The following is a 16,188-nucleotide window of genomic DNA, read 5'->3' as shown; positions in this document are numbered from 1 at the left end:
GTCATCACAGGCAGGATGGGGCTGGGTGTGGAAGGTGCTAGCCAGCCTCGGCCCACTCACATCACTGAGCCAGAGAAAGCCATAGGGCTCCCCTGAGGAAGGCTGGATGAGCCTCAAGATTTAAACAATCAGCAGCTATGGCTCGACAGCCACTCAAGCTGAAAGAAAACAGAACTTGGAAAGTGCATCTCCGGTCAAGAGAAGGGAGGGGAGATTCAACAGCAGAACACCTGGACTATGCGATGATTTGAAGGTGCCCCCCAAATTCCTGTGTTGGCAATTTGATCTCCAGTGCAGCGATGGTGGGAGGTGTTTGGGGAAAGGGGCATCGCCCTCACGACTGGATTAATGCCACGATCTGGGAGTGGGCTCCTTACAGAAGGACGAGTCTCCTCCCACATTCCCCTTCCACTGAGGGATGACATAGCAGGAAGGTCCTCACCAGGTGCCAGTCCCTCCTTCTTGGACTTTCCACCCTTTGGAACCGTGAGCTGATGAATTTCTGTTCATTATAAATGTCCCAGTCTGTGGTGTTCTGTTACAGCCGTACAAAATAGTACAGTGCACCTTCCTAGGTGAGGGTGGCTACCCCCTCCTCACCCCGTGGGCTCACCACTGACAGGAGGCAGGCGAGCCTTACCTCCTCCCTCTGCCCCTCAGTCGCACAGTTAGCATCTAGAGCCAGGCTGTCATCACACCCATTATCACTGAGGGTCAGAAATAGTTACAGAGGACGCTTGTATCTTGGGGCAGAGGAAGAGGAGCCTGGATGCGGGATGCTCTGCCCACATCTTCCCAGGAAGGTCAGCGCTGCGTCTCAGCCTGCCTGGGAAGGGGCGGGATGGCATGCTCCTCTCCAAGGAGGTGACTGTGAAACCCCCAGAGAAGAAAGGGTCTTAGATATGGGCTCTGTGGGCCTCTGTATTTAGAATTAACAAACGTGCTGGAATCCAGAAATACAGCACAAATCCAGGAATCCAGCGGAATTAAAGCATCAACATGTTTGTCCGATTCTGGGAGCGATAAGCACCCCCAGTACAGAGCTGGTCCTTCCTGGTAAGCAGCTGCAGCACCCAATTTAGTCCTCATACCCAGCTGAGGACTAAAGAGAGAAGCTTTCCGGTAGCTCTCCCAAGGTGCAGGTTAAGGGTTCTGCCGGGGGCTACTTATGTGAGCCTTTCTCCAGGGTCCTGTTACACCTAACAGCTTTTCCCCAGGTTCCCATATAAGGGATCTGTCCCACCCCCACCCCTGACTCCAGGAAACAAATTTACTCTACTCCCACCAACACCAAGCCCTGATATTTCCCCACTGCTGTCAAACTCCTATTTTCTCAAGGTGTCAGCCCTGCCTTGGAGGAAAATGTGTGCAGAGAGCAGTTCACATAGTTCACACCAGCGTGTAGACTTCCTATCAAGGGGATCACACCCACACCTATTCAGTGCCGAAAATGGTGCCTCAGTCAACCCTCAGCTATCCAGGGCTGGTGGGATTTCAGTCACTCCAACAAAGAGCCCCACCATTCTGAGATGGAAGGGAGATAGAGCACCACTCCCAGGCTACCAGCTCCGGGGACTGGGTTCCCCCAATCACTGGGTATAAGAACCACTGGCAACACTTGTTAAAATGCAGATTCTTGGGTCTAGCCCCCAGAGATGCTAATTCTGTAAGTCTAGATGGAGCCCTGGAATCCGCACGTTCAGCAGGAACTCCAGGACTCCGAGGACTCCGATGCCCACCATCCGCAGACCATACCAAGAAGTTTGACCCACGTGTCCAGTTCCCGCTTCTCAGTTTCTCTCCCTGTCTCCAAGCTCTCGAAGCTGATTTCCCCAGCACTGGGAGCAGTTAGGGAAACTCATGTGAGCAGTGCAGCCAGGATTACCCCAAACTATACTCAATACTTGAGGATTTACAGATGTAATTGGCTGGGATTTGTTTTAACCTAATCCAAAAGGGAAGAAAAAGCTACTAGGGACGCTACAAGGACACCTGATGACGTCTGAGTATCCACTATGTATTAGATAAGATCAAGGTCAAATTTGTAGATTGTGATAACTGTACTGTGGTTATCTTCTTGTCTTTAGGAGATATACTAAAGTATTTAGAGATATATGAGCATGACGTCGTCAACTTATTTTCAAATGGTTCAGAAAAAATAATATGCACACATATATTAAATAAAAATGATAAAGCAGACTAGGCGCCTGTGGCCCAAGTGATTAAGGCGCCAGTCACATACACCTGAGCTGGTGGCCCAGCCTGCCAAACAACAATGGCAGCTGCAACCAAAAAATAACCAGGCATTGTGGCAGGCGCCTATAGTCGCAGCTACTTGGGAAGCAGAGGCAGGAGAATCACTTGCGCCCAGGAGTTGGAAGTTGCTGTGAGCTATGATGCCAGGGTGACAGTGAGCACTCTGTGAGCACTCTACCCAGGGTAATAGTCTGAGGCGCTGTCTCAAAATAAATAAATAAAGCAAATGGGACAAGATGTAAACTGGTAAATCCTTCTATCATTCTTACAACTGCTCTGTGAGCCTGAAACTTTACTTTTTACCAAAGTAAAAAGTTACCAAAAAAAAAAAAAAAAAAAACCCAAAACCTTGGGGGGGAGGGGCAGAAAGAGACTCCATTTTCTTTACTTTTATATATGTTTGAAATTTTATATAATTAAAAAAATTCCAGGCTGGGAAACATAACAAGACTAGGTCTCAACAAAAAATAAAGATCAATAAAAAATTACCTGGGTCTGGTGGCAAGTGCCTATGTTCTCAGCTACTCAGGAGGTTGAGGCACGAGGGTCGCTGGTGCCCAGAAATTCCAGGTTACAGTGAGCTATAAAGATACCTCTGCACTCCAGCCTGAGTGACAGAGAGAGACCCCATCTCTAATAGTAAATAAATAAATAAGCTGCAGGTGATGGCTTGAGTGACACTGGCTCTGTGCTGGCCAGAGAGCCCGGACTCCACTGATAACAGCATGGGGAAATGAACTGTGACTTAGGAGCATCAGCTGAATCTGTCCACACTTGGTCCTCCCAACTCCCAGCACCAAAAGGAAATCACTTTATAAGTTTATCTTTACATTCATTATTTTTCTCTGGTGATAAAATTAATATCAACTCTTGGGGGGTAGCGGGGTGGGAATCTTACACTAAGCTTATAAACCAGAAAATGGAAATCTTTTAGACACACATTGCCTGTATCACAAAAGGAATCTCTGTTAAGACAAGTGAGTTACTTAAAGCCCCAGAATTTTGACTGGGCTCTCATATTTTTCCTTGTATGGTTTGGAGATATAATTTAAGCCAGAATGACAGACTGATTTTTAAAAAAGTTGTCATTAAATTAAAACTGTGGAAGGGATAGAAGCTGAAGATTATAGGGATTATATAACGAGAAGGTGCACGTGCAGAGGCGATATTAAAAATGTTTGACAGCCCACAGGGCACCATCCAATCAGACTAATCAGGACAGATGTAGAATTAAGCCCTGCAGCAGGCCAGGCATTGACCCTCTAGCTTCTGGATTGCTGGGGACTCCAGAAGCACCAGGGAAGGCAGCAGCTATTTACTGTTTGCCATGGTGGCACACGCTGACTGAACGCCAACTCTGTGCAGAAGGCCATATTGGCAGTAACCATGGCTTATTCCATCCCTCATGGGAGCTCTGCCCAGTTAGGTGTATGTCTAGTCCCTACGCAGAGCCTAGTGGCTTAACACCCCCAGAGCTTCGGTGGATTTGTAGGAGACCAGACATGCTTCTCCCAAATATGCTACTCTGGCATAAGGATAATTGTGAGCTGAAGGCAACTGAACAGTAGATACAAGAGAAGCTCTCTGCTCTCCCCTTATTTGCTTAAAGGCAGAACATAAATTTACAAAGGCAGAAGTGTCCCTCTCCTCTTTCTGCCAGGAAGGACAAAGGGTGCTCAAGGATGATCAAGCAAGACAAGGTTAGACTCCTCAACAGGTTAGACTCCTGTCGGCCTGGAGACACCGTGGCATCCACACCACAAGCCTTACTAACTGGCCTCTCCAGATTTGCCTTCCCACAATTTGCCTTCTCTGGAGACTCAAAGTTCTTCTCCTTTGTCTTGTCACTTCTCTAAAAATTTACTGTTCTTTGCTGAACCTGTTACATAAGCTTGAATGCAAAGCCCCCTCTTTGAGAATTACTCATTCCCTGGGTACCTTCCATGTCTATGTGAGGTAAGACAGAGTTAATAAATTTCCATTTGTTTTTCTCTTGCTAATCAGGGGTCTGTCCCAGCTAAAAACTACAAAGGGTAGAGAGAAAATTTTTTTCTTTCCCTACAGAGCAAAGACCCTAAAGTAACTTAGTATAGCTCAAAAATGTTAATGACTCACCCACTCTTCCAGCAAGCAGAGACAAACACAATGGATTTGGGGGCGGGAGGTGGAAGGGGAGATATGTGGGCATTATTCACACTTGCTAATAAACATCTCTTTTTGCTTATAGATACTCCAGGGCAAAACAAATGCTCTTGGAGACAGGCATGTGAGTCATAGGCTGAGAATAGAGATAAGCTTTGTTGTAACCATCTGCAAAAGCTTCTTATGAACTTATTAGAGGAGTGGGTTGATAAACTACTCCACAAAACAATTAAATTTTGGAAATGCATTTTTTATTTCATGCATGAAACTTTGAAAGAAGAGTATTTTCCATTATCTACCCTTGCCTAGAGAACAGTTAAGTTTGTTACAGTACTGAGGAAAACTCCAGCTGCTCCTTTGAATTATAAAAGATAGATGGGGAGAGACCCTGTCCTTATTTTCTTTTTAAGGGGAGTGGTGCAGAGTCTCAATCTGTTGTCCAGACTAGAGTTCTATCATGTCAGCCTAGTTCATAGCAACTTCAAACTTCTGGGCTCAAGGGATCCTCCTGCCTCAGCCTCCCAGAGTGCTAGGATCACAGGCATGAGCCACCATGCCTGGCCATGTCTTCGTTTTCTTAAACAATGCATGGCACGTGTGCCTCCTTTTAGGTTCAGTATGGGCAAGAGAACAGAAATCAGGTTGTGACTTCATCATTGAGATTCTATGTCACTCAAAAGATGAAGAAAACAACCAAAAGAACCATCAGTCAGGGCTCGGCGCCTGTGGCTCAAGTGGCTAAGGTGCCAGCCACATACACCTAAGGTGGGGGGTTCGAATCCAGCCCGGGCCCACCAAACAACAATGATGCCTGCAACTAAAAAATATAGCCAGGCGTTGTGGCAGGCGCCTGTGGTCCCAGCTACTTGGGAGGTGGAGGTAGGAGACTCACTTGAGCCCAGGAGTTAGAGGTTGCTGTGAGCCTGCCAAAGCACTCTACCCAGGGGGACAGCTTGAGGTTCTGTCTCAACAACAACAAAAAAGAACCATCAGTCTGGGGAAAGTCTGTCACTATGAGAGCCTTGGTAAAGAACACATTCTAAGTCACTGGTTTTCCATCTTTTTCTTTTTTAAATTCAGTTCCAGAAACTGAATAGGATATTTAACAACCCCCTGTACCCAGAGTTACTGCCCCACCCCCAACCCTGCTGCACCTCATCAAAGCCCAGAAGAGCAATGATGAGGGGTCAAGGGTGACTCCCAGGGTGGATGGGCCAGAGGGGCAGCCACAATCCCAGGGCACTGAGAAAGGTCTCTCTCCCTCTAGTCCTTCCCTCAAATGCACACAGAAACTTCTCTTATAGGGAAAACAACATTTTTAAAGTAAAAAGATAAAATGCAAAACTTCCCTTAGAAAGAAAGGCCACGAAGGGACCTGGCTTCATTCATTTATTCCCTGATCCAGCTCCCGCACTGTGTGTGCTGAGCACCAGCACAGCACAGCCTGCGCCAGGTCCCAGCAGGCAGAGGGGCTCTCACAGTGTTCGGAGCACCATGGAAAAGGCAGAAGTTTACAGCTCACTATGATGACCAGGGAGTTCCAAATGAGCCCACAGGTCAGAAGCGAGGGGAAGAGCATGCTGAAATGTGAAACACAGAAATCCGAGCACTTCCGGGAAATGGAGGTGACAGCCTGGAGGGGAAGGCCACCAGAGGGGCAAAGGCTGTGCAGAAGAGGTGTCAGCTGTCCTTGCAGTCACCCCCTCTCCTTCCTTCAAACAGGGCCTGGGTTTTGACTGGTTTTTCACCCACACCTAATGTGACTCAGTGGTTATAATGGCCTGAATGTCAACATCCCCTTGAAATTCCTATGTTCAAATCCTCCCCCTAGGGTGGGGCCTTTCAAAGGTCATGAGGGTACAACCCTTGTGAACAGGATCAGTGCCCCTTATAAAAGAGGCCCCTTGGCCAGGCATACTGGCTTACACCTGCAATCCTAACACTTAAGGAGGATAAGGCTGGATTTCTTGAGGCCAGGAATTGGAGACCAGATTGAGCAAGCGCAAGACTCTGTCTCTACAAAAAAAAATAGAAAAATCAGCCCAGTGTAATGACATGCACCTGTAGTCCCAGCTACCAGGGAAGTCGAGGCAGAGGATCACGTGAGCCCTGGAATTTGAGGTCGCTATGACCTACGACGACACCATAGCACTCTAGCCTAGGCTATGAAGTTAGACCCTATCTCAAAAAAAAAAGAAAAGAATGAGAGAGAGAGACACCCTGGTGATGCCCCCTGTCCCCTTCCCCACATGAGGACCGAACATGAAGACAGCATCTATGGACCCAGAAGCAAGCCCTCACCTGGCACCAACCGGCCCGTGCCTTGAGTTTGAACTTCCCAGAACTGTGAAACATAAATTTCTCTTGTTTAAAACCCACCCAGTTTATGGTATTCCGTTACATCAGCCGAGCAGACTAAGACAGTGGCCAACTCCAAGTAGGCTGATCCACCCATGGTGACCCATTCCCTTGCTGGTGAATGGTTTAGTAGAAAGTCATGACACGATCCTCCAGGTGAGACTTGAGGGGACATTAGCTGTGAGGATAAGCTATGTGGCAAGAGGGGGTACTCCAGAAAGGGCAGCCTCTCTCTTCTTCCATAGGACGTTGTTACAACCCCATGTGGTGCCTGGAACTCTGGCAGCCTTCCTGGAACCATGAGGAAAACCAAATGTAACAAGTCTGCCCCGGCAGAAAAGAAACCTGCTCTTTCATGATGATGTTGGGTCATCCCAGAAGCATCCTACCTTAACATTTCTTGCCAGTGAAATTAGAAATTTTCCTATCTTTTAAGCCATCTGAAGCTGAATTTTGTGATACTTGCAGCCAAAAGCATCCTCAACTGAGTCGTGTAGAAGGCAGCCCTCCCCTGAGGCCTCCTCCCTGGTACTAGTTCATCTGTTAAATAGACAAGCTAAATTCCCCAAGGCCAGGCACAGAGTCTCCTTGTTATTTTTCCCTGGCTCTATTCATGAAAATAAAATTAATTTTCTAGTCCATGAATTAAACATTGCTGCTGCTGGCTGAAAGATTTTAGCAACAGCCTTTTGTTGGCAGGAGAAGCAGGATCCCGACATGTTCTAAAATAAGCTACAAGAAGTCAGAGGGGAGGAGGGGAGCAAAGGGGAGGAGGCTGTCAAAGAAAAAAGTGCAAAATCCCACTCAAGTCTAGCCTCTTTAAATTGTCAGCCTGTGGCTGGACTCCAGGCTGGGGAGTGCGGCTGGGGAGTGCGTCTCTAACATGAGTCCGCAGATGAATCACCTGGAGATGTGGAAGTGCAGGTACGATTCCATAGGCCCAGGGTCTTTTATTCCCCACAACCTCCCACAAGATGCTGATGCTGCTGGTCCAAGGACCACACTTTGAAGGGGCAGCGCTGCAGCTATGGGACGTCTGCATGTTTGTTCTGCAGCCCTGAATGTCTCCAGAGAGAAGTCTGCATGCTGCCAGGACCTGCAGAGCCTTCCAACCTTCCTTAGTAAACTTTTGACCCTGCAGTGGCCCCAACACCTGCAGCAATGGGGTGAGGAATGGAAAGGAGGGAGGAACCAGCATGTTGGGATGTGAGCTAGTGAGAACCAGCCACTTAAATGAGTTCAAGGGAAAAAGGAGGTGAGGATGGGACCAACCCCTCTACACACACACCCCCCCTTTTAGATGCAGAGAAAAGAGCAGAGAACAGAGAAAGAAAGAGGGAGGAGGATGGACTCTGAGTCTGATATGAGCTTTTTATACCCTTTGGGTGTTTTTTTAGTTATTTATTTCCAGGACTGAGTCTGAGTCTGTGAGATCACATGCCCAGCCGGGCCATTATTCCATTAGCTTCCCTCTGCATTGGGCAGTCGAGGCAGGGCCTAAGCCCTCTGTGTGCGCATTCAGAGCAAGGGACCCTGGCACTGCCGTCCCCCAGTGCCTTTCACTGTCATCCCATCAGGGAGTGCGGGTCTAGAAACAGGGATCCTGAGTGTTCCATTGCTCTAGAAATCCTCAGAGGAAGTGACAGTCAGAGGAGGCTGGGGGAGCCCCAAGGCAGCCTCTCTTTCCATGCTTCTGAATCGTCCTTGCCCCTGGATCAGAGACCTCCAGCCAAGTCTCCTACCTGCATTCCTTTCCTCCCACTCTGCTCTCCCACCACAACAAACTGCCAGGTTCCCGAGCCACCCTGCAGAGGGTGGCCTCTGCTCTCATGGCGGTCTGCAATGCTAATGCCAATTCACCCAACCCCTCCTCTGGCCAGCCCCGCACCTCCTGCCAGGCTCTGTCTGGCTCCAGCTCTTATGGAAGCCTCCCAACTACCCCAAGCTAGCTCTGCCTCTCTGGTGCCCACAGCATTCTGCAAGGAATGATGCTTTGGGGGCTGTCACCCATGTATCTGTCTCTCCAAGTGCCCTGCAAGTGCTATGAAATCATGGGTGGTGCCAGTGCCTGGCAGGTAATGGGTGAGAAATAAATATTGCTGAATAAGGACACTGAATAATAGTTCTCAGCCCAGCTGTGCATCACAAACACCTGAAGAGCTTAAAAGCAAAAAATAAAATAAAATAAAAAGTCAGAGCACGTGCCCCGGAGATTCCATTAGTAGGTCTGGATAGGGGGTGCTCAGGCTTTTCAACATGTTAAAAGCTGCCTGAGTGGTTCTGAGGCACAGCCACTTAGGATGAGCATTGGAATGAAAGAAATGAATGAATTAGTAGATGAATGAATGTACAACTGACAGAAGACAGCAAGGCTCACTCTCATAGCCATTCATGTGCACCTAATGAACAAACAGTGGGCATTTATAAGAGAAAACAGCTGGTACCAGTTGTGTCCACCATCCCATTGACAGGGGAAATAAAATCAGAGGCAGGCTCAGTGCCTGTAGCTCAGCGACTAGGGCGCCAGCCACGTGCACTGGAGCTGGCGGGTTTGAATCCAGCCCAGGCCTTCCAAACAATGACAGCTACAAAAATAGCCAGGTGCTGTGGAGGGTGCCTGTAGTCCCCCAGCTACTTGGGAGGCTGAGGCAAGAGAATCGCTTAAGCCCAAGAGTTTGAGGTTGCTGTGAGCTGTGACGTCACTTTACTCTACAGAGTGTGACAAAGTGAGACTGTGTCTGAAAAACAAAAACAAAAAAACAAAACCAGAAACAAACGGCCTTTACCTGGGGACTGGGAGGAACAAGTCTCATCCTCCAAAGGAAAAGCTAAACAAGGGAATGAGCCAAATGAAGCTCGGAGGAGCAGGAGCCTGTGAATGAGCAGGAGGGGCTCACATTTACACTGGGCCATGCTCTTCCTGCTGTCTCACTCCAGCTGCAAACTCTTGCTGGTTGTACTCTGATTATCCCCAAGCTTGTGGAACTTCCAAAGAGACCTGGGGCAGAGGGGCAGGTAGACTGTGTGTGCCACATTCTGTAGAAGGTCAAAATAAATATTCAACAACAACGACAAAATGCCCCCAAAACACTTTCTTTTATAGATCCTTGAAAAAAAACACCTGGGCTGTGTCACCCTTTTGCAAATCTATTGCTGGCTTTTCCAAGCAATTATTATAATTTTATGCAATACACAAAACAAGGGACGGTGAGAACTAAAACATTACAGCAAGGTCATGATCAAGTATTTGGATTTAAAAGCTGTGCCTTACATGTGAGTCACAAGTACTCCAATTCCCAGACAGACAACGAAGCCAGTCCAGGATTTTCGTCAGGCTCCCACCTTGGGAGGCAAGAAGAGCAGATAAGTGGAATGTTTACTCTCTGGCAAGTACTTAAGTACTTAACTTAAGAATTTAAGTACTAATTCTTAAAATAGCTTTTATTATTTTTAATAAGCTTTTAGTATTATTGTCCCCATTTTAGAGATGAGGATATCGAGGCTCACAGTTTATAAAGGGACAGGACTCAGGTTGAATTTGTTGGCAATGCCCCAGGATTCCAACCCTGATTTCTCTTCTGAAGCCTTCTCATTTCATAATCACAATGCAGTCTGCAGTGACCTTGACCAGTTTTAGGAAAAACTGAGTTAATAATGTTAACCTCAAGCCAAATTTATACTTGTTGGGGCTACTGAGCCAGCAAAAGCACAGAAGCTCGCTTCATTCTCTCTGGTCTAGCTGCAATCCAGCCTCTACTAAGGGTTTTAGTGCTTAACTGTTCATTAAGAAGGTAAGAGTTGCAATAATGGGCTGGGTGTTACTGGGAAAAAAGAAAGATTCATTCACTCCACCCTTTTTAGTTTTTTAGTAATTTAATTGAGCATTAAAAGATTTTATTTTTAAACGACTCACATGACAAGGAGAGGGGAAAGCAAGTCAAAACGAAGACCCTAATAGATTCAAGGAAATGATTTGGCCCTGTTTCTGCAGCATTCATACCTGGTTGTTTTCAAAACCCCAAAGATTACCCTAAAGAGGAGGTGAGTTGTCAGCTGAACAAAAAGATTCTTAGCTGCAAAATAATGATCTTTTGGAGGAAAATAGAATGAAAGAAAAGGATACAAGGGAGGGAGGAAGTACAAAAGTGACTTGTTTTCTCCTCTCTGGGAACTTTTGAGAAAGAGCCCTTATTTTAAAGCCAAAGCTAACTTTTCCATGCAAGAGAGGCAACGAAGCCAAGTTCTATGTCAGCTTTGCAGAAATTATTGTGCTGCAAGAAGCCCCCCCACTAAAGAAAAAGAGCCAGTATTAGGACTGATAATAAAAATCGTAGCTAATAATTAATATCAATCAAGGGTCAGGCACTGTGCTAAGATATTTATCTAATTTAATTCTCACTTTATGAGCAAGTGATATTGATATACTCATTTTAAAGGTGAGAAAACTGATGTTCAGAGATGTTCATTTGTCCAAGGTCATTCCGCTGGTAAGTAGGAAGAGCAAGGAAGTAGGAAGAGCTCATTCCTATCTGTCTCTCTATTGAGCCTTGCTCCCTCTAGAAAACCATGGAGGGCCTGGCGAGGTGGCTCACACCTGTAATCCCAGCACTCTGGGAGGCCGAGGTGGGTGGCTGCTTAAGCTCAGGTGTTCAGAGACCAACCTGAACAAGAGTGAGACCCCATCTGTAAAAAATAGATGGGCATTGTGCTGGGCACCTGTAGCCCCAGCTACTTGGGAGGCTGAGGCAAGAGAATCACTTGAGCCCAAGGATATGAGGTGGCTGTGATGAGGCTGCTGTGAGCTATGACACCATGGCACTCTACCCAGAGTGACAAAGTGAGAGTCTGTCTCATAAAAACAAAAACAAAAAAAAACATGGAGACAAGACAGAAAACCATGACCACGCTTTCTTGGGGCTTTTCAACAATGGGAGGGACTTGATAGAAAAAAGCACAAGAATAGAAAGACATTTATAATCAGCCCAAGTTATAAATGCCGGTTGCCCAGTGCATGACAGAGGCTCATGTTTGAGCCAATCTCAGAATCTGCCCAGGGGACCAGAGCCTTCCAAACCCAGATGCTACTGACCTCCCCTCTGCCCACAGCTTGTTACTCTCTGCCACTTCTCAGCTCCTTGTCATAGGCAGAATCCTATGGTGGTCCAGGTACTCCAGCAGCCAAAAGGGCACCAGGGAATCCTGTATCTGCCTTAGCCATGGTCACATTAGGCCTGGGCAGGATAGAAGGACAGTTGACCCAGCTCAGAAAGCAAGGCAAATTTACCACTCTTCATACCCAGTACTGTCACTGGAGTTGTCTCAAAGGGAAAAAGCCATGATGTCACCATGGGATCCATTTCAGGGAACTGGATGACATTTAGGGAGAAACCAGAAAAGGCAGTGATGTTTCTGGGAGTCAACACCCAGACACAAGGGACAGCAAGGGAAAGCCCTGCTAGGAAGCAGCCATGGGACTTTCACTTCAGTACCACGACCCTGGACACCACTCCCCTGCTCTGGTCAATTTGTCTGGTCAGGGCCTCGGCTAACTGTCCCTTTGTGCAGATACTTGTGTGAGCTCAAGTCTTCAAGTGAAGATTTTTCCTCTATTTGGAGTTTGCTTTCTGTCCTTGAAACTCATAAACTCATCCCTGAGGTCCTGGGAGCACCGAGAGCACTGTTTGGATAGTCTGCCCACTCAGAAAACTGAAAGAAGGGAAGGCAACTTGCTCTGGCCACAAGGAAGATCCCTGGCAGGAGGGTAAGGCAGTGGACTAAGTTTGACGGATCTTTCATGGATGACATTTTACCACTACACAAATTACTCTCCACACGGCTGCACACCTAACGGACTCCCTGCCAGAGCACTGCAGGGATGCCTCTTGTTTTTAGGGGAACCTGGCCTGGGCTGGAGGCTGGCAAGTGAGGGATGAGCTAAGCCTTTCCTTGACAACTCAGGTCTCTAAAGTGCATGAGCAGCCCACTGGGGGATGAACTTGGCCCTTGTACCAGACAGAACCAGTGGAGGAGGTGGTGGGAAAGGGCCTTCACTGAGGGGAAATTTGTGAGTCAAGGCACCAGATCTTTTACTGAGAATAACCCTGTGTTATGGTCCCCCTAGTCCCCCAACGGAGCCTAGCCAGCAATGCCACTTAGCTGGTCTCTCACTGTCCCTCATAAGAAAAAAGTACAAAATCCTACTCAAGTCTAGCTTCTACCAAATAGGACCTATCAGATAGGATCCACTGTTTGGAATGTTATTCTTATGTCACAGTTTTAGAACTTAAAACTACAACATCCACTATTGTCTGCTCCTTTTTTTTTTTTTTCTTTTAAGGGAGGCAATGAGCCCGGTAGCTTGTGCCTATGATCCTAGCACTCTGAGAGGCTGTGGATTGCTTGAGCTCAGGAGTTTGAGACCACTGTGAACAATAAGGACACCCTGTCTCTAAAAATAGCCAGGCATTGTGATGGGCGCCTGTATGTCCAGCTACTTGGGAGGCTGAGGCAAGAGAATCACTTGAGCCCAAGAGTTTGAGGTTGCTGTGAGTTAAGACACCATGGCACTTTACCCAGGGCACAAAGTGAGACTCTGTCTCAAAGAAAAAAAAAGAAAAAGAAAAACAAATAAAGGGAGGCAATGAAAGGAGATGAAGAGTAGCAAAGGCAGAAAGTCTTTGCCTTTGGGTGGGAGGTACAAAGATGGTACAAAGGCGAAACCAGATTCATACAGCATGTTGATCTCCCAGGAAGCTGGAGGAGTTTGGGGAGTTGGGGAGGTATCCTCTGGCCCAGGTCTCTCAGAACAAGATTCCATCTTCACCACAGAAAGCAGTCTGCAAAGGGCAGAGGTGACTTGGCAAACCTGAAGAGGAAGGCCTTGTTCTTGTGGCTCCTGGTCGAGAGCCAGGTTCTTGGGGCTCAGGGTCTGTCAGGAGTGGAGTCTGGGAGCCCTGTGGAGTTCCAGGCATGTAAGATAATATTTTAAGTGCTCACTTTTCCCTGAGCGCTCTCTGAACGCTGCAGCTATTAAAGATAAACCTCAACCCCCTAGAGGCCAGTGAGCTCTGAAGTCCAAGGCACAGCTGGCCTCTGGAAGCTGGAAGAGAGAGCTCCGTGGGGGCCACTGGCAGCGAGGGCTTGGGCAGGCGGTGTGGGGTGTGTCCATGAAGCAATGGCTGAACATTGTACAATCTAGTCATTTGGAGATAATTAAACTAACACCTAACTGCAGAGGTAAAAAGGACACAGAATTGAAGAGGTGCGGGGGGGGGGCGAGGAAGGAGATTACCCACAGCTTCTGGTGGGGGGCAGTTCAAGGCCTTAGGGATTGGCAAAGACCCTGCCTCTCATCATCCCTCAGCCCTGCTGTTCCCTCCCCCAGCCACACCCCTTAAGCAGTACCCACATTCTGGATGGGTTTGCTTCCAGCAGCAGGGGCTGCAGGGTGTCAAAGGTAGGTTTGGACCCTATTTTCTCTGCAGGCATTTGCAGCTGGCGCTATGCCAAAGAAGAAGCTTTGTATCATAAATACCCGTCTAGGTTTGTTTGCTTATTTATTTATTTATTATTTTCCTTCCTCCTTCCCTCAGGAAATAAAAGCAGGTTGTTTCTCTTGCCCCTACCTCCCCTCGTTAGAGATCTGGGAAACAGGAGCTGAAAGGGCTTCTTGGATTACCTCAGGCAGATCTTCACCCCGGCATATCAATGCCTGTGCCTATTGTCCTGGCTACTGCCCCTTCAGAGACAGAACCCAAAACCAGTTATTGGGGTCAGAGGAGCCTGTGAGGTGGTTCACAGAGCAGCCACTAGGGTCGTGCAGAATAGGCAGAGCCCCGGCTCCTGGAGGCGGAGGATGGGGATGGGCTCCTGGGCTCCCTTCCCTGCCGGCAGGGATGTGGGTGCAAGGAAGGAAGAGGGCAGGAGAGCTACAGGTGCGGGACAGACCCGCTCCGGAGAGATGGGGGCTGGGCTTGGAGAGGGCTGCACCGCCACGGGGGAGCTTCGTCTTGGGGGCAAAGCGCTCTCGAATGGGCTCGGTTAGCCCGCCCGGGAAACTTCCGGGGCCGGAGAACTGCAACTGAACATAGATGGGAACAGGGACAGGGGCCTTGAAGAGGCAGGGAAGGAACTGGTTTCTTCCACTTGGTGCGCAAAAACCAGGATTCAATCCTATGCCGGGTCTCTCCTGCCTCCATTCCATGGTCCTTAAAGGGCCCCCGGGTTGTATGGCTCGCGGAGCAGACGGGGGGATAGGAGAGCCCCCTAGACACGCACAGCAGACATAACCATCCCGCCAGTCCTCCTTCCCTCAGAGCCCGATTCAGCCAGCGATCAGCCCCAGCCTCCCCTTTGCGCGCCTCTGCTCACAGCGGTGGCGCCGCAGGACTCTGGGTCTCTCCTGCTACTCCATCTGGGATCCCGCAAAGGCGCTTACTCAAGCAGACCGCAAGAGGAGGCAGAAGTTGAAAATACCTGGACAGAAATACCTGCCCGTCCCAAAAGGCGAGGAACTAGATGCCCAGGGGCCCGGGGCGAAGGGGAAGAGGGGCGGGAGAGCTGAGGGAACTCCGCACCCGCCGCACCGCGCGGCCAGCGGCGACCTCGCGCGCCCCAGCGCGGCCTCACCACGGTGCCCGGGGCGCAGGGGGGCGCCGGCGGGACTTACCCCAGAGCAGAGTGAGCGGCTTGGCTTTGGGGATGAGCACCAGGGAGTACACGGCCCCCAAGTGGAGCAGGCTCATCAGGACGACATTCCTCCAGACGATGTTCTGCCTCTGCCCGCGCGTGCCCGGCCTCTGCTGGCCGCCGCCGCCCTCCGAGCTGTCGAGCCCGGCGCGGATTTCCTCCTTGGCGTCGCAGAAGGGGACCTTCCCCGCGCCGGCAGCCGGGCCTGGCATGGCTGGGAGAGGTGGGCGCCGGCGGCGGCAGGCAGGCGCTCGGCCGGGGGAGGGGGTCTTTGCCTTTTGGGGGGATTCTCCGCGCCTCCCGTCCCCTCCTTTCCAGCCCTTCTCTCTTCGGGCGATCAGCGACGCCTAAGGCAAATCTTGGCGGCCGGCATCTGTTGCTGGCGTCTCACCCATGCCACTGCCAGGGTTCAACTCCGCGGCGAGAAAGAGGAGGCGAGAGCGAGCGGCGGGAGGGGCGCAGAGGCGCCGGGAGCGGGCGGAGCGGGCGGCGCAGGAGGGAGCCAGAGCCGCGGGGAGGAAAGCCCTGCATAGCTACAGCCAATCAGGGGCGCCTGCGGGCTCTTAAAGCGAAAGGCGCCCCTCGGCCTCCGCTGCTGCGCGGGAGTTGGAGGCCGAGTGGGATGTGGCTCCCGGGACAGGGAGCCCACAGAGTGGCTCACAGCACTGCTGTGTGTGTCTGCGTGCAGGCGCGCGCTAGTCCCCCCCAAATATTTTCAGACTATCCCTTATGAGAAGGTTTTTT

The 16,188-nt window shown here is 49.4% G+C and overlaps 1 protein-coding gene across 1 annotated transcript in view; it reads right to left on the bottom strand.

The window, feature by feature from the left end:
- The window catches only part of SCD5 (stearoyl-CoA desaturase 5), a 148,525-nt gene extending 132,607 nt beyond the window's left edge, over nt 1–15,918 (bottom strand). Inside the window, exon 1 of the mRNA XM_012805351.1 lies at nt 15,425–15,918. Within this exon, the coding sequence (XP_012660805.1) occupies nt 15,425–15,656 (232 nt within the window). The 5' untranslated portion in view covers nt 15,657–15,918. The remainder of the gene's footprint in view (nt 1–15,424) is intronic.
- Nucleotides 15,919–16,188: the final 270 nt, after the last annotated feature.

The sequence above is a fragment of the Otolemur garnettii genome, unplaced genomic scaffold (genome assembly GCF_000181295.1).
Source record: "Otolemur garnettii isolate 467f Iridium unplaced genomic scaffold, OtoGar3 scaffold00039, whole genome shotgun sequence".
Classification (NCBI taxonomy): Eukaryota; Metazoa; Chordata; class Mammalia; order Primates; family Galagidae; genus Otolemur; species Otolemur garnettii.
The sequence above is the reverse complement of the archived record's forward strand: the minus strand, read 5'-3'. Positions and strand labels throughout refer to the sequence as shown.